A 26,900-nucleotide genomic window follows, 5' to 3' on the forward strand; every position below is an offset into this window, starting at 1 on the left:
TTGAAAAGGAAAACACGGTCGCACTCTTAGTCTTGGTTGGTGTTACGTAGTTTACCCAGATTTAATTTATTTATGTGCAAGAAAGACAATACCTATGGATGATTTTCTATAATGATCCTCCATTATTACTAACTTTTGTGCTTATGCCGAGTTATTCCACACTAAGAAAAACTATTAACATGGCTGGCTTATTCCCAAACGTTGAAATTGGAACAATAATAACGCCAGCATCTCCATAAAATATATTTTTAGTATGTTTAGATAACGATTATAGATATCGTTTTAAAAGATTATTGTAATATTGAAGAATATATTGTTGTATGATTAATGATCATTAATTTTGAATGTTTCATTAATAGGGGTTTAAGTCATAGTAAATTACATCTCGCAAGGAATTTGTCAAGGATAAAAATAAAACACGTCTGTCGTCTTGCTGCAGAGATAATTTAATAACTTAATAATATACAATTTGCGCGAATAAATATATTGATTTACTTAAATACATTTTTAAAATATAGTACAGATTGAGAGAAACCACGTAATGGTGTAGGTACACCCATATACATTAACTTGAGATGTCCTGCTTCCGCTATGAAGTTGGCTTTGTTCAATTCATCCACTGCTCTATTCACAGTGTAGGAGCACGTTGGCTCGCCACTCGACACCTCACTACCAAGAATGTAATTAATAATAGACGAATAAAGAGGACTAGATACTAATTTAATAAACAATCCTTGATCTAGGACTTCCTTGATCAGGTCTTCTTCAATTTCTTCATTCTGAATTGTTTCCTGAAAAAAAAAGAATTAAATTATTTGAATCGTAAATTTGATTAATTGGGTTTTTAATATTTATATTAAAGTACCTTGTGATCAGCAAGCAGTTTACACAACATATCCTCGTAGTTGTCACACTTGCTCATCAACAGAACCCAGACGGCGTTCATCACCGCCCTTCCCTCTATATCGGTAAGTAAGTATTGCACTTCCTGAAAATATTAAAAACATTATTTTGAACTTTACTAGAAACTACTGTCTATGACGTGACTGACGGTCAGTGAACAAATAAATAATATTTACTTAAACCAGAAACAAAAAAGTAATTAAATATTGTTTAGCGGACAGACACACAGATGTTTATCTGCTCCACTTCACGCGCCACGTAAAGTACGAAAAATATATAATAAAAACCTGTTCAGTAAGCACGGGCCTCCTCAGCAGCATTTTGATGAGGACCAAGTTCTCCGCGTGACCGCTCGACTCGAGCAGCATGTGGCGAATGTATTCGCAGTGCAGGCTGTGCGATGTACTGCAATCGAAACGAAGCATTAAAATAGTGTGTGGAGGAAGAAAGGTGGAATTCCACCATCGAAAAAGGGAGGATCTTCGACCAGTGTACTCGAAGGGCCGACCGATATGCCTCCGATTCATTAATCGGAGGCATGCCGGAAAGTTATAAATTATAATATGCTTTGTTGCAAAAACATTTTGCTTGCGCAATTCATAGTGAAGTGTAGGTTAGCGTAGCGTAGTGTACTGTAGCGTAGTGTAGTGTAGCGTAGCGTAATGTAGTGTAGCGTAGTGCAGTTTAACGTAGCGTCGTGTAGCATAGTGTAGCGTAGCGTAGTGTAGTGTAGTGTAGCGAAGCGTAGTATAGCGTAGCGTAGTAAAGAGTAGCGTCGTTTAGTGTAGTGTAGCGAAGTGTAGTATAGCATAGCGTAGGTAGCGTAGTGTAGCGCAGCGTCGTGTAGCGAAGCGTAGTATATCGTAGCGTAATATAGCGTAGAGTCGTAAAGCGTAGCGTAATATAGCGTAGCGTCGTATAGCGTAGCGTAATATAGCTTAGCGTAATGTAGCGTAGCGTAGCGTAGTAAAGTGTGTAGTATAGTGTGTGCGCACTCACGTGGCGCAGGGCGTGTGCGGCCAGCAATGCAGCGCGTCGGCGAGCGCGCGGCGCCGCGCCCACGTGTCGCTGCGCGGGACCAGCGCGCGGAACACTTGCGATCTGCCCTCTTCAGATAGCACCATGTCCTCTGTTACACGAAACATAGTTATTTCGTTATGAGAGGTGTGGGACACCCGGATGGAACGAAGTTACTAAAATAACTGGCTTGAGAGAGAGAAAAAGACCCACAGAAAAACATGCGAACGCCACACGGCTTACAACTATAGCAAAAAATGTCGTTACACACTTTTGGTTTTAATTCCATATAGCCCCCTTTTACAACGCACGATAAGGAACTTCGTACCAAAAAGTTAATCATTAATCGCGTGAAAGAAACAGCGTGAATAGACTGAACCGTATGTGCCCACCACGGGTTCAAAATATTTCTCCCCTCAACCAGCTCCCCCCCCCCTCTCCCCAAAACACTTACCATTTAACCCAGCCACGTACTCATCGTCCGCCCACTCCGTCTTGAACAAATCCACAGTGGAATCGGCTACCGTCATTAAGTCAGCGCCCTGTGGCCTCGCACCAGCTAGAGCCAACAAGCCGAGCCGCTTGTGAGGCGCTAGACCACGCTCGCTCGCCACTTGTAGCACTTTCTCTACAAGATCTTCTGGGAATTTGATGCCCTCCTTGTGATATTGCGTCATGCGGGTCACGAGCGTTTGGGTGGACCTGGAAATTATGGGTTTATTTAGTTTTATTTAGTTTGTATGGAATAGGAAAATACGAATTCCCAATAATGCGCATATTATGTGCAAATAATTTTGCGATAACAGCTGATTTCAAAAGACAAGATAATTAAGCAATTTAAAGACAGAATAAAAAAAAATTGGCAGTAGCTGGCTGGCTATCAGTAGCCCCCCCTCTACAAACTGTCCCCACTCACTCCACATCGTGCAGCAGCTGGTCAGCGGCGAAGTGGAACAGCTGCGGCAGGTCGAGCCGCAGGTTGAGGCAGTGCAGCAGCGAGTCCAGCGCGCTGGCTCGCAGCACCGGGCTCAGCAAAAGCTGGCTGACTATCGGCAGTACTTTGTCCACGTCGCCGTGAGTCATTTCCAGCTCGCTGCAGAAATCAAATATTGATTAGTAATTCCAGTCATATCAAGTATGTACATATGCACGTGCTGCAATAATCATTTAGTATGCATGCATGATGGGTGTAGCGTCTCAGGGAGCATCATAATTATATACAACAGCATCTCTGCAGGCGTGCGTGCGACGTTGCCTCTTTACGAGCGCGCAGTTTCTGCTCTTAGTAGATACAGTTGTTCGTGTGTGGCCCTCGAGTTCACGCGCCTGTATAACGAAGCGGCAACGTCGCACACACGTTATACGCAACCGGTTCTAGCAAACATTACAACTGCTGCGTGCAATCACCACGTTACACCACACATCAAGCGTGCAGCGCACTTTAAGGTTATTTTGAATGCTGTTAAACAAATTTTCACTTTTTGTGTACTTGCAACATTAATCTTATTGTATCAAGCGGTTATGCATTTTTCAACTTTACATGTACTCTGTGACTTATATGCTTACTTTTAAAGTAATTAAGTGCTTTTAAAAAAAATATGTACGTGTACTAGTGTACACACGTAAGACCTTATTTTTCCAAAAAATAATTTACTATACGCAACTTTACAGAAATACGTCGAATCACGCGTGGTAGGGATAAGAAGAAGATGGCGCGTACGGCGTAACGGAAAAATGTCACGCGTATCGAAAAAATGTTACACTAAATTTTTTTCCAACCCCGATAAAGAACAACAGATAAAGAAGAACATCTGGACAGCTGGCGATCAACAACAGTTCGCTTTAAAAGAAGCTTTTTGCCTCGTGCTACGGAAATTTGGAATCTGCTCCCGCCGGCAGTGTTTCCAATGAGTTACGATTTGGGGACCTTTAAGAAAAGAGCGTACACCCACCTTAAAGGCCGGCAACACGCCATACCCCTGGTATTGTGGGTGCAAGTGGGCGACGATGTTCACTTAACATCAGATGACCCGTCTGCTCGTTTGCCTGCTATTAACATTAAAAAAAAAAAAAAAAGAAGTTTCACTTCAACAAAACAACATAATATTACACTTACGTCCACAATTGTGGTGGGGGATCGCAAGCTTGACGAATATTTTGTACCGCCTCCGAGTGGAAGTTCTCCAGGAACCGCGCCCATCGGCTCAGCTCTTGGCCCACGCTTGACCACGCTGCTGACCTGACACGATTAGAATATATTTAATTAAATATTAAATAAATATAGGAAATTAATTACGTATTTATCTCTATATATATAAAACTCAAAGGTGACTGATATAGTGAATAGTGATCTATCAACGCACAGCCCAAACCACTGGAAGGATCGGGCAGAAATTTGGCATGCAGGTAGATGTTAGGACAGAGGCGTCCCCTAAGAAAGGATTTTGATCAAATCTACCCCCAAGGGGATAAAACAGGGGATGGAAATTTGTATTTATCTTTTCCACGCAGGCGAAGCTGCGGGCAACAGCTAGTTTTAAATATAAATTAATAACACAAATACTCAACATGCAATAGAAAATTTATAATAAAATGACATATAAGAGATAAATCATAATTCACTATTCTTTCAAATCACATATCAGATCTAACATTAAATACTGTCAATAATTCAGGTCAAATCGCCATACTACTCAAAACTCGCATTTGTGCAGTCCTCAGTATCTATCTGTAGATTATTTACCCGGGGTTGACAGTATTTATCTGTATTATTTACCCGGGGTTGATCTTGGCGTCATTTTCGTGTTCGAGCTGGCAGTAGTCCGCCGCTTGTGCTACCATTAGCTGTCGAGTGGAGCCGCCCACACTGAAAGTTTTATAATTTTATGTACTTATAATTGTAGATACATACATAATACAAACAAATTGTAGATTTTTACTGAAAAATTTTTTCCAATTTTTTTTAAACAGATATTTTTTTTTAATTTTTTAATTATTTTAACATACTTAGTATGTTAAAATAATTTGTGACAAATAACGATATTATTGCACTTTGTAAATATTTTTGTTTATTTTTCGTATCCTCTTTAGTTACAACAAAAAGGACACTGTTGACAAACAGTTGAAATTTACTGGCTTTAAATTTATACTACATTTTTTTTTAAATAAAATAATCATATTAGACTAATTTAAAAAGTAGATTACCGTTCTATAGCTTCTTGCGAGAAGCACGTATTCTCAACGAAGGTAAGTATATCCTCTTTGGACAGCTTGTTGAAGTAGCTCACGCACTCGCGGTACTGCTGCATCCATTTCTTGTTGTTCGCTGATGATTGTGGCACCTGGCACAAATGTAATATATTGTTAACTAGCTTTCCGCCTGCGGCTTCGCCCGCGTTTTCAATGAAAATCCCGCATAGTTCCCATTCCCGTGGGATTTCCGGGATTGCTTCATTTTCCCGGGATAAAAAGTAACCTATGTCCTTTCTCGGGTATCAAAATATCTTCATACCAAATATCATGAATATTGGTTCAGTAGTTTAGGCGTGATTGAGTAACAGACAGACAGAGTTACTTTCGCATTTATAATATTAGTATGGATTTGATGTACTAATTTGGGTAAAGAATAACATTTTAATGCAGCAGAACAGGACACTATCCTAAGTAAAATTAGAAAGTATCTAAGGTTAAACTGAAAGGTTCATAATAAGAGAGGAGAAATACGAGAATAAGATTCTAACTCTTTTCCAATGAAATCAGTCAGAAAACCAATCAATTTGAGCCCTCGGTCAGCTGTCTACAATTCAGCAGCTTCACAGATTAGCTCAAAATAGTATTTAGCGCGTAATATAACGTACACCAGGGCGAATATACGAAGATTTCCATTTCTTAATAGAGGTAATCCACAACAAACTCACGTCAAAGAAGAACTTGGTGAGCCAGCGCGTGTATATCGTATTGACGGGCACCGGGATGCGGAAGGAAGGTGGCAAAGTGCGCAGGAACTTGGTTAACAGCGCTACGTTTTCTGGCTTGATGATGGATAATATATGGGCCATGAAGCGCTCTTCTGATGGCTGTTCCAAGAGCAGTTTGTAGTCCAGATCTGGGGGGTTTATTAATCGTGTGTAAGTTTGTCGGTCTGCACTAGAGGTAGGATGAAGAAGGATTTAGAAGCGGCAGAATTTTTTCAAATTTTGCAAATATTTATGATAAACTAGCTGTGCCGCGCGGTTTCACCCGCGTGGCTCCGCTCCTGTTGTCCTATATTACTCGTGGATAATGTAGCTTTCGAATGGTGAAGGAATTTTTAAAATCGGTCCAGTAGTTTATGAGCCTATTCATTACAATCAAACAAACAAACAAAGTTTTCCTCTTTATAATATTAGTGTAGATTAAAGTAAAAAAAATAACTATAGTGTTATGAATTTAATTATGATACATTTTGTATTACGTTGGAATGCATCTATGCACTTTTCTAATAGCAAAAACAAAAAAAATCTATTCTGGTTTTACACAATTGCCTGTGTATGTGTGAACGTGAGTTATAGGCCAGGTTATCCTTATTTTTGTTATTCTTTTTTGTGTTTGTAAATGTAAAGAAAATAATAGTATGTAGGAAAGCGTTTTTAAATTGTATCACAAAGTGTATTTTAAATGTTATTACAAATGATGTGGTATCTCACCAGGCGAAGCAGCTTTAGCCTTCTTCAATAGCTTGATATGTTCAGTAGCCGTCAATCCGTACACCGGCGGCTTCTCATCCACTTTGTTCAGTAGAGAGAAGAAATTTATCAGCGCTGTGTAGTTTGTGCCCTCTACCTCTGGCCATAGGACTTCAAGAGTGCTGTTTGATGGTAATAATATTTGTGTTCAAATATCTATTCGTATTAAAATCTTATTAAAATACTTTATAAGTTTAGTTTTCATTTTAATGATTGTAATGATATTTGTTAAATTTTCTCCACACTGAATATTGAAATAACTAAAACATCCGACTCTACATAAAAAAGTAAAATAAATTATTGAATTTAAGTTGCATAAAATAAATGTTCTCATTTTCGAAGTGAAACTTCTTTAGGTGCCTTGAGAGTAGAATTTCAAGGTCAACGTCATTGCGTCACGGCAATTGCTATCTTTGAATCTTGCAAAAGAGGTTTCACTTCTGACACGTGTGCTCGGCACGCACGCTCTTTTTTATTTCGTTTTTTTTTGTGTGAAGTAATTCCTTGATATTTACCGCGCATGCGCATTTGGGCTGCGCGCGATATCCTCAATAGCCTCCGGCGCGATGTGCGACAGCGTCCTGTCCGAGGCCACGTGGTACAGCCACACGTCCAGCAGATCCAGCCCGTACTTGAGAGCCAGCGAGCAGGCCATTCTTGCGTGCTCTTTTGAGTTCGCTCTGGTAGATCAGAATATGTTATGTATCAAAAAATCATAATTGCAATTGGCTAAACAATAGATGATATTGTTCGGGATGGGGGTAGTTTGATATGGAAATTGAATTAATGTAAAGATATGAATCTTATGATTTATATCTATAAAGGGATTGATCCAAAAGATTGTTCAGTATCAAAAGAATGGGAAGAAAAAAACTGGTATGTATGGCAAACTAAATAAAACACCAAAACGTATAAGATATTAATTATATATCAGCATTTCTTTTCTTGAAAATGTTGGCAGAATTAATTCATTTATATTTTGTGTTTGTACAGGTATATCTCAGTTTTTCTCAAATTAAAAAGTACAATATACTTAATAGGTGAAGGTAAGACATTAATAGCTTTGAAAAGAAGTGAAATAATTTTAGTCCCGTTTTATGGGCACTCCACACAATGGGCCCTAATGTCTATGATCGGCCGTCATTTTAGATGTCTAATCATAATCGGCGTACTGAGATCGACGATCATTTGTTGGGCCAACGCTGCCTATCGTGTGGAGGGGCCATTACGATTACTTTTTTCAAAAGAAAGTGTATTCGCCGAAATAGCTCAGTTGGGAGAGCGTTAGACTGAAGATCTAAAGGTCCCTGGTTCGATCCCGGGTTTCGGCAATCTTTTTGTTTTTTGAAATTTAATCAGAAAAGTTTAGTATAAACATATTTTCTATAGATGCATAACAACTCAATTTTATGCACAGCATCACGTCAGCGTTTTTTAGTGTTTGCAATAATGAAGATAAAAATCCCGCGGGTATTGGTTGAAATCCTACGTTGTGTTTGTGACTACTGTCAGTAATAATGGATGGCTAATAGGAAATGTAAATTGATTGAAAATCAAATAGGAGAAGCCGTTTAAAAAACGATCACAATTAGCAAACATTTTATAAAAAAAAGCACTGTAACTCACTTGGCCAGCCGGTATATGACCTGTTGTCGGTAGTCGCTGTCCGCGTTGAACAGGAGCGCGTCGACGCTGACGCCGAGCGCGCGCACTGCGGTCAGCTCGCGCAGCGCCGCCAGCTGCGCCAGGCACCGCACGATCGCGCGCACTTGCGCCTCCGTGCCGTTGTTGTCCTTTAGCGTTGTTATCGCCATCTTTGTTTACGTAAATAAATATTTTTTGCTATAAAACTCGATTGTTCACATCACACATCGCAATTTTGGCTATAAAACACAGATATTCAAATCACGTGTTGAAATTATCAAAATGACCATTATAAACGCTGAATTAATCATCATTAGTGTATACTAGCCAGTCATATACGTTTAATTAGCGAATAATGCTATAAAATCATACCATTTACTTTTTTTTTCTCTACTTTATAATTGTAAATTATTCAATCTGTCACAAAATATTTCATGCTTTCTAATATATTTGCAAATTGCAATAATATTAAGCCGTTTACCTCAGCAGGTCTCGCGAGGTACACATTATCGCGCAATGTGGGCGCATTACACCGCAGCAGCTGCGCGTACAGGCTCGCACTGAGCGCCGGCACCGAGTGGCCCACACTCGCCACGACCCCGTCACCCCCTGAACCCACAACCCCCTCCCCCACCTCCGACCCCTCAACCCCCAAACCCCTCGGCGTGCCGGCTAGCAAGCACGCCACGCTGAGCGCCGTGTCCTTGTATAGGAGGTCCTCCGCGACCTTTTGTACCACTGGTGGAGAGAATTTTAAAGTTGTAATCGATTTAGTTTAGAAAACACAAATACTTCTAACTTTAAAAGCGATATAAAATGACGCATTGATTATTCACTTACTTTTTTAAATAACAATTCTTTATTTTAATACAAAAGGAACTATTGAATAATTACAATTTGAATAAACATATTGGGCTGAAAGAATACAAATTATATCATCTCCTCGTCATAACAACATTACATTATTACATACATACAAACATTACATATTTCATTGTCAGATATAAAAAAATCTATACAGAATATACAATACTCAAAGTAAACACGAGATAATAAGCAGAATTAAAAGTCCGCTACGTTATAGATTTTTTATTATCTGAATAGAACCGATATTAAATATTTTTTTAAATCAGGAAGTTAATATACATGGCACTGCATGACAATTTTTGGCGTAAAAAGTATTATTAGTACTTTCTTACATACAATAATACAGTTGCATTGCAGGACATATTATAATAAGCATTTATATAACAGTTATTTAAATATACAAAACCCCGTACTGATTTGATATCATAAATTCAACTTTCATGAGGATTTGAAATTACAAGTTATTTTTTTATGAATGTGTATTCGCAATTCACATATAGAATATAATTTTCAAAAAAAAATCGCACTCCAACGTCCGTTTCTAACCAGCTAAACCAAAACCAATACCTTCGGTCTCATTCTCTCCCGCAACTCGATCGTCTTCCAGACAGCTCTGAATGTAGTACCGCTTGAGGCGCGAGTGCGGCGAGTCGCGTGCGACTTGCGAGTCGATCGAGAACTTGTCGTAGCGGTAGAAGTTGTTCGTCACTTCGAGCTGCGGGTACAGGCTCGAGTAGAACTCTTGGCAGTGCACTTTCTGTTGGATCAAGTCCGCTTCCGTTTCCGGTGTGCGTTCCCTGAAGGTTAATAAGTTCGAATTTAACAATAATGACATTTAAATAAATAATGTAAAAAGCAGTTTGCAATTAGACTGAAAGTATATGTATCAGTTTTTTTTTTATCTTACCCAGCAACAAATTTATTTTGAATAGTGTCCACTAGGTAATTGAGCAATGGCTTCTTTTCAGACTGCGCTGGTGTCAGGATATCTTTCCTCTCTGTAACGGGCTGAAAACAATAAATATATTTGAAGATTTCCCATTCAAAAAGTAAAATTAAACTTTCATTAATAGATAATTTACACACCGTGCTAACTGCATCAGAGAATTCGTCATCCGTAGAGGGCCAGCGGTACCCATGTCGGTAGTCAGGTTGGACTGGCTTCGGTTGTAGACTCTCGAGCTCTAATTTTAATCTGAAAATCAAAATGAATTAAATGGTTTGTAGCAGTACGTTTTATAGGAGAATTTCTAATGGGCGGTCCCAATATCGTATCTATCTTCGGTTTGACATACTAAAGATAGTAAATGCTATCTATCTTTTGTTTTGGCGTCCCAATAACAGCCAGTAATGGCCGTTCCCAATATCTTTTCTATCTTACGATAGATAGAACCTTACTAGCTATCGGAGATAGCTGATATCTATAACCGTAGTTTGAATATTGGGAACGGCCAGCACACCGTAGCGTAGCGTAGTGCGGCATGTGGAGGGGCAGCTCTAGCACACCAGCTACATGTGCTGTGCGAGACCGCAACATGCGCTCGACATAGTGAAGTAGAGTAAAAATGTGTGCGTGTACTAGTGTACACACGTAAGAAGTGAAACTTCTTTATGACCTTATTTTTCAAAAAATAATTTACTATATGCAACTTTACAAAAATACGTCGAATCACGCGTGGTAGGGATAAGAAAAAGATGGCGCGTAACGGAAAAATGTCACGCGTAACGAAAAAATGTTACACTACATTTTTTTCCAACCCCGATAAAGAAGTTTCACTTCAAAAACGCTCCATACATAGAGTGCAACACCTCCTTCAGTAGGTCTGGCGGGAAGAACGCCAGCGATGTGACTAGTACGACCACGTGTACGTGTGCTCTACATCTATGAAGTATACATACCTAGAGTGCAGCACCTCCTCTAGCTCTTCCGACGGACAGAACGCTAGAGCAGCCGCAAATAAACCAGCCTGCACTTGCGAGGCAGTATGTGGAGGGGCAGCTCTAGCCACACTAGCCAGGACATGTGCTGCGAGACCAGGACAGAACCACTAGAACCACCGCTCTATATAGAGCAGCATACATACCTAGAGTGCAGCACCTCTTCCAGCTCTTCCGACGGGCAGAACGCAAGAGCCGCTGCGAACAGATCAGCCCGCACTTGCGGAGCAGTGTGCGGTGGAGCAGCTCTAGCCACACCAGCCAGGACGTGCGCTGCTTGGGACCAGCGCAGAGCAGCAAGCCGCCGAGCGCCGGACAGAGCTGTAGCCCCGCCCCCCGCCCCGCAACCCGCGCCCAGCGCTTGTTGGCACACTTGCGTGAGCACCATGCCCTCCCTGACAACAATTATTGTATGTCAAATTTTTGATGTTAAATATGCCATATTTTTATTGAATCGGTCTAAACTTAATACATGCAAATATTATAAATACAATGAAATCAATAAATAAAATACATACATACGACATAAACAACAATTTTAGATAAAAATTCTAATATAAATTATTTTACCTGTTCGCGGTTTTTAGTTTTTTATTAAAAAGAATTATGCAAATCAGTTCATAATTCAATAAATCAAATTTTAATTTTACTTAAAAGAATTATGCAAATCAGTTCATAATTCTTTTTAATAAAAAACTAAAAACCGCAACAGCTTTCAAATAATAAAGAATTATCAAAATCAGTTCACCCAGCGAAACGTCTTACAAACCCAAAAAAAAACACAGTTGAATTGAGAATCCCCACCTTTTTTAAAGTTGATGGAAAACAAAAATTTAGATTAATTTGATGTTTTACCTAGCCTCATCATCATCGCCCGCAACTCTTAACATCTTGGCCACTTGCAGTAATTTCTCACTTGCGAGGAACGAGCTCGACTCAGATTTCAGACAATCTTCAATCAACTTCATACGATCTTCGCAGAGGCGAACTGAAAATTGAAATGTTTTAATCCAGTTAATAAACATTTTCTATGCTCAATAATGAAAACAAAATTTGAATTAACTAATAAAATAAAATAGACTCTAATTAGATAACACTTTGTGTACAAATAAATAATCCTTTTGGTAATAATTTTCACACTCAACTCACTTTGAATAGGCAAAAGTTTAATCCTGAACGCATTAAGTATGGGCAGGGCTTCTATCAGATCAATTTCTTCTTCCACTTCAGGATGTCCTCGCTCGATTAAATTTAAACAGGATCTACACAAATAAAAAATTCAATTTACAGAAGAATTCTGTCTTATGAAGTAATAGAAAATATAAGTTACAATTTCTTCCTGGCCCTTATAAAAACACTAAATTATTATTTTGATGAATACTTTTTAACAAAAAAAAAAATCCCAAGAATTGATAACCTCCTTTTGACGTGACAACGTCTTAAATTAGGTTGCGGCTGGGAGTCACTTATGAAAAAGTGTAACGCTCGGTAACGTTACGATGAGTCACCGAAAGAGGCACGCGGGCATGGTTAGCCCGCCTAAGAGCGAGAGAGACAGACATAAAAAGTCGTTGTCACGTAAAACTTTCGCCCGTATACCGACTTTACAGGCAACCAATTTTTTTGAAGTCAGTTTAATAGAAACAACAACAATTATTAGCACTCTCACCTAGCCAATTGCAGGGAAGGGTCTGTAAGCGAAGACGCCGAGTTAAAATACTCCCTAGCGGCTTCAAGCACTAACTTGACCGTATTCTCATAATCTATCACGTGGGAACCATAGCGCATGTGTGGATTGCAAGTTAGTACATCTGCAGCCATGCGGATGCTGTCCATGTCACCTGATGTTAGGAGGGCTGATGCGTAGATCTAGAACATTCCAGAAAATATAGGTTAGGTTAGGTTAGGTTAGCGGTTCGCCCAGGCTTCGCCCGTTGTACCTACATGTTTACGTTTTTTTTCATAAAAACTATCCTATCTCTCAAGTTGGATCGAACTGCACATGGAGTGCGAATTTTATTATAATCGGTTAAGTGGTTAAGGAGTCCATTGAGGACAAACATTGTGACACAAGATTTATATATTATGTATATTAAGATATTCTTACGTTGATGCATTTTGGATTATTTTAGAAAGAAAAATGTTGAGTTCGAGCTAAAAAAAATGGTTCGATAGTTTGTGCTTGCCCATCCAATTATAAAAAATAAAATGCACTGATTTCACTACATTAAATGACCAGCATTTCGAAACATGATATAAAAAGAAGTGGAACTAAAGGAGAATTATTATTTTTTATAATCTAATAATGGCAAATTTAACTGACTGACATAGAATGTTAATATTGTTAATTGAGTTATAATTTTAACAACTAAACGAGTTGCATGCTAGAAATAAAAGAGATAAACTTACTTCGTGACACTCCTCGCGAGTGATACAATCGAATATTGTATGCTGCAGATCCAACATGTCCTTGAGAATGCTATTCCATTCACGTTGTTTTGCTTTTTCGCTCCTGAAAATAATAATAGCACCGTCATGTTGACTGTACGTAATTCATGTTTTTGGTTTTGTTCAATATGAAAGTCAAATATATGACGGACTGTAGCAGCTCGTAAGTTGTGGAGCGCGCGCGGAGCAAAAAAATGTCTATGCCGCCGTTCGTAATTGGAATTCCCAACGCTTACCATACAATATACACATATGCGGATCCAGTGTACGATCAGACGCGCCAATTTCCTTGGATACGGCTGCCGTTCGAAATTCAAAAACCTCACATTACTAACACACGTGCATAACAAAAGATCGCGAGCGCGTGACGCACCAATCTTCATGGAAACCGCCGCGTTTCAAATCCAAAAAGTCCCGACATACACGTGCGGCTACACGACGCACTAATCTCCATGGCAACAGCCGCGTTCCAAATTCAAAACACATACACGTGCGGCTCGACGTCGTGCGAGCGGGCGAGGCGCGCGAGCAGGCGCACGCAGTGGGCGCGCTCGGGCAGCACGTCGCGCAGCTCGCGCGGCGCCACCGCCACGCCGCGCCACGTCAGCTTGCTGCACCCGGCCACTATGCGCTCCAGCTCCGACACGCGCTGCACCACGTAGTTCGACGGGACCGCGCCGTCGCTGCAAAATAAAAACAAAAAATACGTGTGGCACTCGGGGACTTCCGCGGTAAAGCTATTGCATGCTATGCCTTCAAGCCACACCTCCGCCTGTCGGAGTGGGGAGCGTGAGGTTTTTTCTTTACGGAATTTCTCGATTCGGTCCCCACGCTCAAGGCTCGCGATAGAAGCTATGCAATAGCTTAAAATCGGACCAAAATACCTATTAACGTGGATAAAAAGTATGGCAAAATCTTCTGTTGCAAGAAGCGTGCTTCTGCTGCGTGAAAGAATCGAAAAAAATCGAATTCGAACGTACTTTTTATATTTTGAAACTGCATACAAATACAATAAAAATAATCCGACAACAACTAAGCCTCGTACGACGATAAATATTTCGCAGGATACATTAAACTCACCTCTCCTTCAGCATGCAGTGCAGCAGATCGCACGCCATGCTGAGCTGGTGCGTGTGCGCGTGCGCGAGAATGCACCGCTCCGCCAGCTCTAGAAGCATGTCTCTTTCAAGCGCAAACTCGCGCTTGTTGCGGAATACCTGTTTCCAATGAGGGGATTGAATTTTTCCAATTCGCTTTACAAATATAGTAAACTGCATTTTTAACGAAAATTTTTAACTTTAATATTGTTGTTGTATTAATTTTTTAGCATAGATTAAGTAAGTTAAACGAAAGTTTTCCAGAAAATAAAAATGCACCTTATCAATTTCTCATAATTTTTAACCCGTTTAACACGTATTCGCTAGTGTATATTTTATCATTTAAATAAATAAATTATGAAATTGATGTCCCGATTTAATTTGTCTGAAAAACTTTTGTTATCATAGGCCTCTATAGTCTATTGTCTCACTATTTGGTTTGATCTTTCAGTTTTAATAATATTAAATCATTTCCATTATCGACTTTTGTTTATCGATACTTTCCTCACTAGTAGAATAATCCCAAACGATGTAAGTTTTGCAGGAACGTAAAGTCAGATTGAAATAATTTCTCGTACCTAAATGTTTAGAATTGTTATAATTCCAACGGAATGTCATCATAATGGCATAAAACTATTTAAAAAGTAATAAATGCCCTTAATAGACGCCTCCAACAAGTTTCTAATTTAATGGTGTCGCCATTACAAGGTTTTGTCTTGGGAATAACTGTCAATGTCACATGGATCATGTTTCGCCGTGCCGACTATAGGTACATTTTTATACCGTGAAATTTACCTAATATTATAATATACGATGATGCTATAGAACAGGGAGGTTACCCTAATGTCTTATATTGCTATTCTCTCCAGTAAGGGTAAGTGATGGTATTAAGCGACCTATAAAGCGCTGTCATTTATCCACACTAGAAATAATACTCCATTACGATGTCATGGCACGGAGACCAGGCGTTTTTTAATTCATTTAATTCATTTATAAGCCATTAAACACGGTACACAAAGAAGTTACAATTCACTTTTTCAGCAGGTTGAGCCTTCATTAACAGCATGCAAATTATTTTCTTCAATCATATACACTCACCTCAAGCACAAGTGTTAGGTCGTCCTCACTAAGCTTCTCCAGGAAGTTGATCAGGTTGGATACAGCAAGTCCCTCCTGGCGCAAGATCGACTCGTGCCGCTTGAGGAACGGCATCACGAAGTTGCGCAGGTCCGCTAGGAACGTCTCTGTTGTCGACTGGAAAATAAAAACTTATGTTAATCACGAGATTTAGTGTATTGGCAATAAAAATATTTGCAGGACAAATATTTCGGGACAATTTTCACACACGGCACGATCTGATCCCATACTAAGCTTTCGCTTGTGTTATGGAGACCAGATGGCTGATAAACATACATATATAATTTTAAATAAATACTTATATACAGGGTGTCCCAAAAAGTAGTGATGAACGGAAGCTGGGAGGTAGAGGACCTAGAGGGCTATCCGAATCACCCCCATGTATGTTATGCGATTTTTCGTATTTTCGGAGTTATGACATTTTTTTCAATTTTTCATCTATCGCCGAGTACGATGAGATTTTTAACCGACTTCAAAAAAAAGGAGGAGGTTATCAATTCGGCCGGTATATTTTTTTTATTTTTTTTTTTTTTTTATGTATGTACACCGATTACTCCGAGGTTTCTGAACCGATTTACGTGATTCTTTTTTTGTTCGATGCGGGATGGTGTCGAATTGGTCCCATAAAAATTTTATTCGGCTAGGCCTAGTAGTTTTTATTTTATGAGCATTTTTGTCTGTACTCGATGACTTAATTTCAATGTAGCAAGTAACTTTAATTCACTTCCCGGTAACCGATTGAGCTGAAATTTTGTATACGAATGTAAATTGGATAGCGATGAAACATTATCATGACATGGAGCTGATCTGATGATGGAATCGGAAGGTGGCCATAGGAACTCAGTAATATATTGACTCAACTTTATCGAGTTTGGGCTCGTTTGATTCGTGTTGAAAAATACACTAAAAAGTATTAAATAAAAATAACTGCGTTAAAAACAACCGACTTCAAAAACGGAAAAGTAAGAAATAAAAAAGATTTGATATTATTAATTACTACATATTATTTTTATGTGCTATTTATTAAATAGGTTTGAAGTCGGTGCCAAACACTAAGCACTTAGTATTAAGCCCATGCACCGACATCAAACCTTTTTAGTAAATAGCACATAAAAATAATATGTAGTAATTAATAATATCAAATCTTTTTTATTTCTTACTTTTCCGTTTTTGAAGTCGGTTGTTTTTAACGCAGTTATTTTTATTATTTATGGTGACGTGAATTATTGCGCTAGATGCTTGATTTTTTTTGTGTGCTAAGCTGAAAAATAGGCCAAATCAGTATGGTAACATTTACTATCGTTAGATCTTCGAATGGAATAAAAAAAAGAATTAAATGCCAAGAAAGATAAAATTACCCATTATGTTCACCACTTCAAGGGCCCGTTAAAAAATAAAATCACATAAAAAAAGTTTTCCATTTGGCTTTTAAAAACTTACTCTATCTATCAGGTAACTACCCTAAAAATTTCATTTTATTATTCAGAAAGCTTCAATCGAAAAATTGAAATCTAAATGTGGTAAGTGCAAAAATTGAATTAACATGATGGTTAATAAAAACAAATTAAAATAACCCGGAAATTCATAGTAGCAAAAGAAACCATTAAAAATGATAAAAGGGCATTCAGACATTTTAAAAAACAAATTTTTACGGTGATGTCTCACTTGCACTGAGCAACAGCGGGGTCATTTTAAAAATTTCTGGTAATTAAACACCTATTTATTGGTTTTAATTTGTTTTTATTAATCATCATGTTAATTCAATTTTTGCACTTACCACATTTAGATTTCAATTTTTCGATTGAAGCCTTCTGAATAATAAAATGAAATTTTTAGGGTAGCTACCTGATGAATACAGCAAGTTTTTAAAAGCCAAATGGAAAACTTCTTTTATGTGATTTTATTTTTTTACGGGCCCTTGAAGTGGTGAACATACTGGGTAATTTTATCTTTCTTGGCATTTAATTCTTTTTTTTATTCCATTCAAAGATCTAACGATAGTAAATGTTACCATACTGATTTGGCCTATTTTTCAGCTTAGCACACAAAAAAAATCAAACATCTAGCGCAATAATTCACGTCACCATAAATAAAAATCTCATCGTACTCGGCGATTGATGAAAAATTGAAAAAAATGTCATAACTCCGAAAATACGAAAAATCGCATAACATACATGGGGGTGATTCGGATAGCCCTCTAGGTCCTCTACCTCCCAGCTTCCGTTCATCACTACTTTTTGGGACACCCTGTAGATAATTAACACCCAGACACAGAGCAAACATCTATGTTCATCACACAAATATTTGCCCCGGGTGGAGATCGAACCCACGACCTCTGGCTTTGAAGACAGGGCCACTACAAACCAAGCCAACCGGCCAGTCCAGTCAGTAAAAAGATTTTTCTTTCTTGCGAATGTTTTATAATTTTAATGTTACGTCGTTAAAAGCAACTCATAATAAAAATTCGATTATAAAGCGGAATGGAAACTTGTGCCTTTCGCCTTACCATGCCTACAGATAGTGTTCCTATAACTTTATAGTAATTATTTCGGTTTTTTTTTGTCTTGAAAATGAGGAATAAGATTGATTTTTTTAAAACAAAATTTCGAGTTTGAATCCTCTCTTGTGAAATTGATTATACGTTTCAAAAGTAAACAATTTTGCCGTACCTACTTCAAATTTAAAGTGAAGCGAAAAAAAATATCTTTAACTCTTATGACATTTATAGTTTTCAACTTACACAGGCTTTAGTTTCCCCAAAATTTTAAATTTATTAATTTAAACTTTTTCAATAAAGATTTTTATACTTTATACTTATACTTATTTAACCCATTGAGCCCCAAGCGGCCCGATCGGTCCAAGACACAATAGATTATCTAATGTGTCTGTGGTTCCGGGGCCTGAGTTATTAAAAAACATGAAAAATAAACTCACAAATTTCGTCAACAACTTGCAAACATCCAGCACATCCATTTTCTCCAGATCAGCCAGCGTCACATTTTCCACATTGAGCTCATACAGAAGCGTGGCCAGGGTCAGTAAATGGAACAGTATAGTCTCCATGCCCTTGGCCCTGCCCCCTACAGTGGCGATAGTGATAAGTGTAAGTGCATGAGAGGCTAGACCACTGCGCTCTTCGATTTCACGCGCACGTCGTTGGTACCATTCTGAGATATCCTCTTCCGATAGAGTGTTTTCGGATTCGGGTGTCATGTCTTCTGACCAATTCGAATTCCAGATTGGTCTAAGAAAATACACATAGCAAAGTTTAATGTTCGGATTGCACTAAATATTTCAAAAAAATAATGCGTATAAGATAATTTTACTCTAACATTTAAAAATTGTAAATCACATTTTAAATCAAGTCATTTTTTTTATTGGAGGTCAATTAGGCATAATAATATTTTGGGTACATGATTCAAATTGAAGTTTAGTTAAAAAGTTTGAATAATCAAAATTACCTGAAAATCTCTTTCCTGCACCAATCATGCTCATGCTCAGATGGCTTTATTTTAATCGGCGATTTCTTTTCGAACCAAACTATAGGTTCCTTAGTTGGCAATAAATGCTGATAATTCATTGGATTAGCTGACTCTGGTATCTTGTCCAATACAGCCAATTGCATGGACAAGCTCTTTATATACGGCCATAGACAAGTGAGAGCTTCTATGCGACCTTCTTTCGCAATTTCCAACGCGCTATAAACTAGGCTGTTGCTACGAAGTCTATGGTATTCGTCTTTTATGTACGTAGACTTTTCGCATTGGAGGATTGCCTGAAAGAAATATACAAAATTAATGAAAAGTTTTTTTTATTGAATTTTATACTAGAGTTTAAGCAAAAACAGTCAAAATTAATAAAAAATAGCGCGTGTGCCGAGTACACATGTCAGAAGTGAAACTTCTTTGGCAATTCAAATATACCAAAATCGTCGCCTTACTCCATGACGTGAAGGTATTGCCAGGACGTGACCTTGAAATTTTACCCGTGCCTAAAGACACTTTAACTTCAAAAATCATATATTATTATACCTCATATAGGTTAAGTCTCTCCTTATAGAATATCATCACATGCCGACAACGCAACAGTTCACTGGTGTAGGTATTCAGATCCTCCAAGGTGATATCATCAGGCGCCTTCCATTCGTCTTCCGGTAGGTCTTTGTTTATTTCTGTGATAACATTACAAAATTAATAATCGCTCATTTATGTTTGACCTCTCTACAAACTACTCAATTAATACAAATTCAAAAAAAGACAGGATTACTTGAAGTAACGAAATTTAGTATTTAGTGTTTCAACGCTTAAGGAATTAGTTGATCTATTGAAGCATTGCTACAGAATATATTATATAAAAATGAACTTAGGGTTTATTTAACTAGACAGGAAAGGATGTACAATTGTACAGGGAATATAAATGTGTGAGTGAATAATTGAGACGTATATGTGTATGAATAATCATTTACGGTCTTACTAATAAAATGTTACCCATTCGCTATGCAATGGATTAGTTATTGCAATAACCTGTCTTGTTTTTATGATTGACGTTTCATGTGAGCAAGAGCAGGACACAGCTATGGTAGAAAATGGTAGAAATTTATCCATTGTTTAACTTTTTAGTAGTAAGGCCGTTATTCTACAAACCATCCAAGATATCAGTAGCTGTGAGTTGCAACCCAAAGTCCAAAAGAGCGCGGGCCGCAGGAAGACTCTCCGGAATTCGATCCACACACTGATGTACTACCCAGATTTTTTTCGACACTTTGCTCTGAAAGAACAGAAATAAATTTTAAATGTATTTTCGATCAATAAGTTTGGAAAGGGTACAAAACATTTGATTTGGATTTTTTGTATATTATCTGTCCATGAGACTGGGCCAGATAAAGTACTGGGTAAAGAAGTAGCATTAAATAAATTATAAAAAAAATATTTTTATTAAAGAGTTTAAAAAAGTGAATTTAGAAATTGAAAATTCAGATTTCGTGTCATTTTACGGGTAGTTTATTGTGAAAGACCTATGAATTATATTAAAAAAATGTAATTACCAAATAATTCTGTATAGCGTCAGTAGAAACCGGATTCTTTCTCCATTGCTGTTGATACACTAGATCACTGTCCAACCCAAACGCTTCTGCGAGGGTAAGAGCTTCAGAATATTTGCCGCTCTCAATCTAAAAATGGTAAAGTTAGTTAGAACGCAATTGAAAATTTATGGGAATAAATTAATTTATTTTCAGAGCAAGGATAATCTGTAAAGGTCCATTAGGAAAATATAACTGAATCATTTATGACAAAAATTCATTAAACCTAGTTTAACTTAAATTTTTAGCCAAATAGCTGAAAAAGAGTATTATCTTATGACTACCTTCAATAATTTAAAAAATACATAAATTTTTCTTATGAATCTACCTTTCTAGAAAACAATTCCGTCGGTGTGGTGCTCTTAACCCCCAGTAACCTATACACGCGAGAGGCAATGGTGATCTTCTTGGGTTTCGGTTGGAATGTCTCCATATCCGTGATCGCGTATAGCACAGACTTGAAGAGCTCCTTGCCCGATTCTAGCATTGAATCGTCTTCGGCTTCCGATTTCACAACTGCCATCTGTTAAAAATATTTGAATTTTAGTATAAATAAGGATGCTAAAAATATGGACAGCGTGAAATATGAAGTGCGAGTCGGTCTCATGACACTAAGGGTTCTGTGATATGCAGAATTTAAAAAAACATTAAACAAAAAGTTAAGTTTAAGGAATTCTACAACATTTTTTTTACCCACCATAATTTTTCTTTACCTTCCTTAATACAAAATTATAATTTACCATTGAAAATTTCTAACATTTTTATTTGAAACTTACCGATTCATCACTACGGGTCTTATTAGCGGGTACTACGTTGGACTCACACTCTAGCGCTACAAAAGCTCCATCGTGAGCACATCGCACCTAAAAACATAAGAAAAAATATTGCCCCATATGAAATAATCCAAATATTTATTTTCGTTTATTATTATTTTTATTAATGCAGAAATATAGCAAACTAGAAGTTTACCTGAGGAGCGCCTTGAAAGAACTCAGGTTTTTTACCCAAAATATTAATCATGTCCTCAATCCCGCATACTGACACCGCTCCACTGAATCGGGACACTATAATTTCCTGGAACACCAAAATGACTATGAATTTATTATTTAATGAAGAGTTAATTAATTGTAATTAAGCTATTGCATAGCTTCTATCGCGGCCTTGAGCGCGGGGACGGAATCGAGAAATTCCGTAACGAAAACACCTCACGCTCCCCACTCCGACGGGTGGAAGTGTGGCTTGAAGGTATAGCATGCAATAGCTTTACCGCGGCAGTCCCCGAGTGCCACACGTCTTATTTTTTTGTAATACAATAATTGTTTTTAAATATCTTGATTTTGTATTGTCTTTGGCGGCAATATCCTCCGCGCGTTTTGCCTGCCTATTGTTTTATTTATAAAGAGCATATGCTGAGCAGTCAAACTCTGTCAAACACGCAGATATATTTTAGTTTCAAGTTTTTTTTCTTGTTTCCATATACGTTTACTACAAGGATGATGTGGTATATACAAGCATAAATACTTGTTTTTTTTCCATCTGTCAAAATACCTTATCACTCCACCAATCTACATCAGCAGGATAGTATAACGTCTGGTCTTTGGCGATGGGCTCCTTGACCAGTGGGTTTTGCAGGTCGAACTCCGCTTGTTCGACCAGCTTGTGCCTGTAGTCTCCACGAAGTAGTGGTAATCTCCATATGGAGACATCACCATTGCAATGGATGCAGGCGAGCTTGCTGCTGTCTGGTGATGGCACCATGCGGACTATGAAGTTCTGAAATGGAATATTTATGCACATTTACATTGTAATACTTAAAAAGAATACAAATATTAATGTTTCCGTCTGTCTTGTTCGGATTAAAATCTAATTAGATCTAAATGACGCACAGTTTTCTTCAGAAAAGGGGGGGGGGGGATTTTTTAAGATGATCGGGCGTAAATAAACTTTTATACTAGAAGATTTTTTTTGTCAATGAATAAAAAAAATTACGCTTTTTGTAATATTGTTACGTCTAATTTCTTTATTCTTATCATACCAAACAACAGCAATATTTTACTAACTGTTTTGCACGCCTCATAAGCGAAGCGTTGAGGTGGGTACTACTGTCACTTCGCGCAAAACATCTGATTTTTCAAACTTAAAATGTCTTTATGTATCATACATTGCACTTGTAAGATAATACATACACACACATATTAAGAAAAAACACTATTTTTAACGTTCATGATATTTTTGATGTCATTTTTGTTATTTAAACTAGTTAAAAAACAGTTTAAAAAAGTTCTGTCTTGGACGTCCGTGTGTCTGTATGTGCGGATCCTTTTTCTTGTTAACACGATAGCGACCGAAATACTTTACTAATCGAATCTTTTTTTTTCTCTTACGCTTGAGTATGCTCAGGAATAGAACCCTTTCATTTTTCAGGGTCTGATTCGATGTGGTTTAATTGTTATTAAATAAACAAAAAAATATCGACTTTTTTTTTTTTTATAGTGTACTCAAAATTCACCATTATAAACTCGATTCTTTATACTATAAGCCAAGGTTTAAAAAAATAAGTTGGTAGTCAGTCCCTTAAACCTGCGCAGTTTCACATCTAGGTGGGGCCACAAGAAAAATAGCTCAATTATTACGGTACCGCTTTCTTTACTTTTCCAAATGTTTTATTTTATTTCATTTTTATATTTATAGTCACGTACTCTTTATAAATAATCAATTTTATTGTAAAGGATGAGATTATGAGGCGTGCACTTTTGGATTTTCCAAACTATTTTACTTACTAACTGTTGTGTCTTGTGTGTGTTACAACTTACCATGTTCTTGGAATAAACAAAGGGTATATAGAGCTTATAGCGTTCATTGGCCAGCTTTGCCTCCAGCTCATCAGAAACTACAGATAACTTGTAGAATGGCTCGTCATTTAGGATGCGCCATGCCGTCAGGCCGGCGCATAAGGGTGAACTCGCTTCCTGTAATTTATAATATTATTTATTTTAAATGCTACCATATCTACATACATTTCTAAATTCTATAAATAACTCGTTTTTTATACAAATAACTTTATAAAAAATAAAAAAAATTTTAGACTTAGAACAATTCAATTGCATTTTCTGATATACATTGTTAAAAATAACGGAATATAACTATACAATACATACTCTCTTTATTCGAACTGATTAACAATGCGTCAGTTAATTTTTAACTATTTATAAGTAACCAATGAGAATAAAATGTGTGCGTGTACAAGTGTACACACGTAAGAAGTGAAACTTCTTTATGACCTTATTTTTCAAAAAATAATTTACAACTTTACAGAAATACGTCGAATCACGCGTGGTACGGACGAGAAAAAGATGGCGCGTAACGGAAAAATGTCACGCGTAACGAATAAATGTTATGAATGAAAATGAAAAAATGTTACTGAATTTTTTTCCGACCCCGACCCGTTTCACTTCAAACAAAAACATCGAGCGCATAATAAGACAATCTATGGATGAAATTTTTTTTTTAATATTTACCTTATAAACAGCCTGAGGTACACCAGCGACATACAAAGTTCCATGCGGACCACAATACGCAGCTGCCGACACGCCGCCCGCGAACTGAAAAGTGTGGTGCAGCTTGTAGCCCTCCGTCTGCGACACTAGGAAGCCGCGCAACTTGCCGTCGTATGTGATTACTAGCACTTCCCATGACCTGGTAAAACATGAATAATATACACTATGGTTAATAACCCTCTTTATAAAAAGAAATATAAGTGAATGTTGGTAGTCTCACGGAATTAAGAATCGGATTTCCTTGAGTTTTGTTTCTTTATAAAGTCTGTAATTAACAAAACAATTGGTGCAGCTTAACACTTAGCAAGTTAGATTTTCTATACGAATCTAATTATTGTAACCTCATTGAGAAATAAATTATTTTTAGCTATAAAAAATAGCAATAGATTATGATGATAATGAAAATTTATATAAAAATAAAAATTCAAGTTTGTATTTGATAAATTCGTACCATTTAGTATCCTTAACCCGAAGGGGCATGAATATTATTTCAGATACAGCATGAGTGTTGTCTATGCACTCCAAGCCTCCAGGACGAGAACAATCCTACAAATATTCAACAATTAAAGGAACATAAACACATACTATTATGAGATTAATATGGAGAATAAATCAGATAAAGACTACTTAAGCAAATGGATGTTAAAATATAAAATACTAGCTTTCCGCCGGCGGCTCCGCCCGCGGTTTCAAAGAAAAACTCGCATAGTTCCCGTTTCCGTGGAATTTCCGGGATAAAACCTATCCTATATTACTCGTGGATGATGTAGCTTTCGAATGGTGAAAGAATTTTTAAAATCGGTCCAGTAGTTTATGAGCCTATTCATTACAATCAAACAAACATACAAACAAACAAACAAACAAAGTTTTCCTCTTTATAGTTTATAATATAAAATATAATATTAGTGTAGATAGCAAAAGAGATACCAAGTTAGCTATAGTGACTAATTCATATTTAGTAATTTTGTATAATAAATACATATAATAGATACAATTTTCTAAAATGTTTCATAGTAATAACAAAGATCTCAAATAAAAATATAAATATAATTCAGTACTTACAATTGGAATGTTGAATAAATTTGAAGCAGTGAGATCAAAGAAACTAACAACGCCATTGCCATATGCAATCACTAAAAATGAACAGTCGGGACTCCAAACGACTTTCCTCCATTGAGCATATGGATCTCTGGAAACTAAAATGATACATGAGCAAAATAAATAGTATTAATATAGCATTTTAAATCACTAAAATGAGTCAGTAACTAAAGTATACAAAAGGAACTAAACTTCCACTTCATGCATATGGAATATATTGTTATATTAAACTAGTGGTCCGCCCCGGCTTCGCCCGTGGTACATCTTTACGTTTTCTCTCCATAAGAACCATCCTCGTACTTCAAGAAATGTAATAAAAAAAGAATTAACGAAATCGGTTCAGTTGTTCTCGAGTTATGCGCTTACCAACACATTTTGCGATTCATTTTTATATATAAGATTATTACCATTTCTAATGAAGATTTGCTTATTAGAAATTTTAATTGTTGAATATGGGCATATTGAATAGCTACCTGTTGTTCTTGCTGCAATTGTTGCATAGTCAGAGCGCTTGGTTCTGATCTCTAATATATTGTCAGTTAGTACTGCAACTACTTTTCCTTCGTCTCCTAAAGCAATATGCCATTTCTGTTGTTTTTCTGTGTGTCTGAACATTGAACAAATAACATTGTAAAAACATTGAAATTTAAAACGACAAGATAATACTATTTGTCAGTTTTTAAGTAATTTTATAATGCAAATAATTGTTATAATAACTTACGCAGTAACACTATCTATAAGACTCTTTTTTGGACCGAAAAATTTAAGCCATTTCCACAAGGCTGATATATTTTCCGGAAATATATTGTCAGATTTTTGCTGAAATGTAGAATAGGAAATTACATTATGAATTTATTAAAAAACACAACACCATATAAAAATCAATAATGTGCAAAATAACTTACTAAATACTCTGGTTCTGGCTTCCATTCGGAGAAAACGTATAGTTCATGCAGGATAGTATTCTTCTCGGTCATTTTTGTACTAGATTTTTATTAACTTTTTCCGTATTTTTATTCACAAAACAGAAATAAAACGTATGTTTTCATTAATACGCCTCCGACAGCTGATGTTGTCTGAAAACAGGTGTCAATGTCATCCAATCTCTGTTGGCAATATCAATATTTTAAGATCAGGAATTGCCACAAAAGACGAAGAATAATATTATTATTTTATGGACTACATAATAATATTATGACTTAAATACCGACGATGCTATTCTATTGAAAGAAGTGCTACTTGGTATGTAATGAGGCCTGAGGTCGAGTAAAAATGATGAATTTTAACTGTGTAGATTGTTATTTTACGAAAAAGCTATTTCTGAACGTTATTATTTTGCAACTTCAAAAATGTCAAAGTGACCCAAGAAGCATCTACCCCCTTGTCTGTT

The 26,900-nt window shown here is 37.1% G+C and overlaps 1 protein-coding gene and 1 non-coding gene across 3 annotated transcripts; one reads left to right on the forward strand and one right to left on the reverse strand.

The window, feature by feature from the left end:
- Nucleotides 1-444: 444 nt before the first annotated feature.
- LOC123706292 (neuroblastoma-amplified sequence-like) lies at nt 445-26,580 on the reverse strand. Of its 2 annotated transcripts, XM_045655490.1 has the most exons (41): nt 26,416-26,580; nt 26,232-26,329; nt 25,984-26,117; nt 25,475-25,608; nt 24,864-24,958; nt 24,374-24,551; nt 23,669-23,824; nt 22,404-22,628; nt 21,825-21,929; nt 21,632-21,718; nt 21,184-21,378; nt 20,820-20,945; nt 20,419-20,542; nt 19,807-19,946; nt 19,237-19,550; nt 18,710-19,019; nt 15,737-15,892; nt 14,622-14,758; nt 14,030-14,224; nt 13,503-13,605; nt 12,763-12,962; nt 12,243-12,355; nt 11,949-12,081; nt 11,240-11,488; nt 10,242-10,350; nt 10,063-10,163; nt 9,723-9,952; nt 8,770-9,026; nt 8,271-8,458; nt 7,160-7,324; nt 6,606-6,766; nt 5,838-6,025; nt 5,125-5,261; nt 4,697-4,786; nt 4,037-4,159; nt 2,837-3,013; nt 2,375-2,622; nt 1,903-2,032; nt 1,191-1,308; nt 866-988; nt 445-791 (listed from the first exon to the last, which is right to left on the reverse strand). In XM_045655490.1, exons 1-41 carry the CDS (start codon nt 26,485-26,487, stop codon nt 492-494), a joined length of 6,624 nt encoding a protein of 2,207 aa, XP_045511446.1. In that variant the 5' UTR covers nt 26,488-26,580; the 3' UTR covers nt 445-491. The 2 variants fall into 2 exon arrangements, with proteins under 2 accessions (XP_045511446.1, XP_045511453.1); XM_045655497.1 differs by lacking the exon at nt 25,984-26,117 and having other exon boundaries at nt 26,416-26,432.
- Nucleotides 7,903-7,975, forward strand: Trnaf-gaa. The gene has a single exon. It is a non-coding gene; the product is annotated as a tRNA-Phe (tRNA).
- Nucleotides 26,581-26,900: the final 320 nt, after the last annotated feature.

Source organism: Colias croceus, chromosome 1 (assembly GCF_905220415.1).
Source record: "Colias croceus chromosome 1, ilColCroc2.1".
In the NCBI taxonomy this organism is placed as follows: Eukaryota; Metazoa; Arthropoda; class Insecta; order Lepidoptera; family Pieridae; genus Colias; species Colias croceus.

Coding starts and splice junctions, on each gene's coding strand:
- LOC123706292 (XM_045655490.1), bottom strand. CDS start 26,487: ATGACCGAGAAGAATACTATCCTGCATGAACTATACGTTTTCTCCGAA. Junction 24,959..25,474: donor ATTTATTCAACATTCCAATT/GTAAGTACTGAA, acceptor GAATATTTGTAG/GATTGTTCTCGTCCTGGAGG. Junction 4,160..4,696: donor GACGCCAAGATCAACCCCGG/GTAAATAATACA, acceptor TAATCGTGTCAG/GTCAGCAGCGTGGTCAAGCG.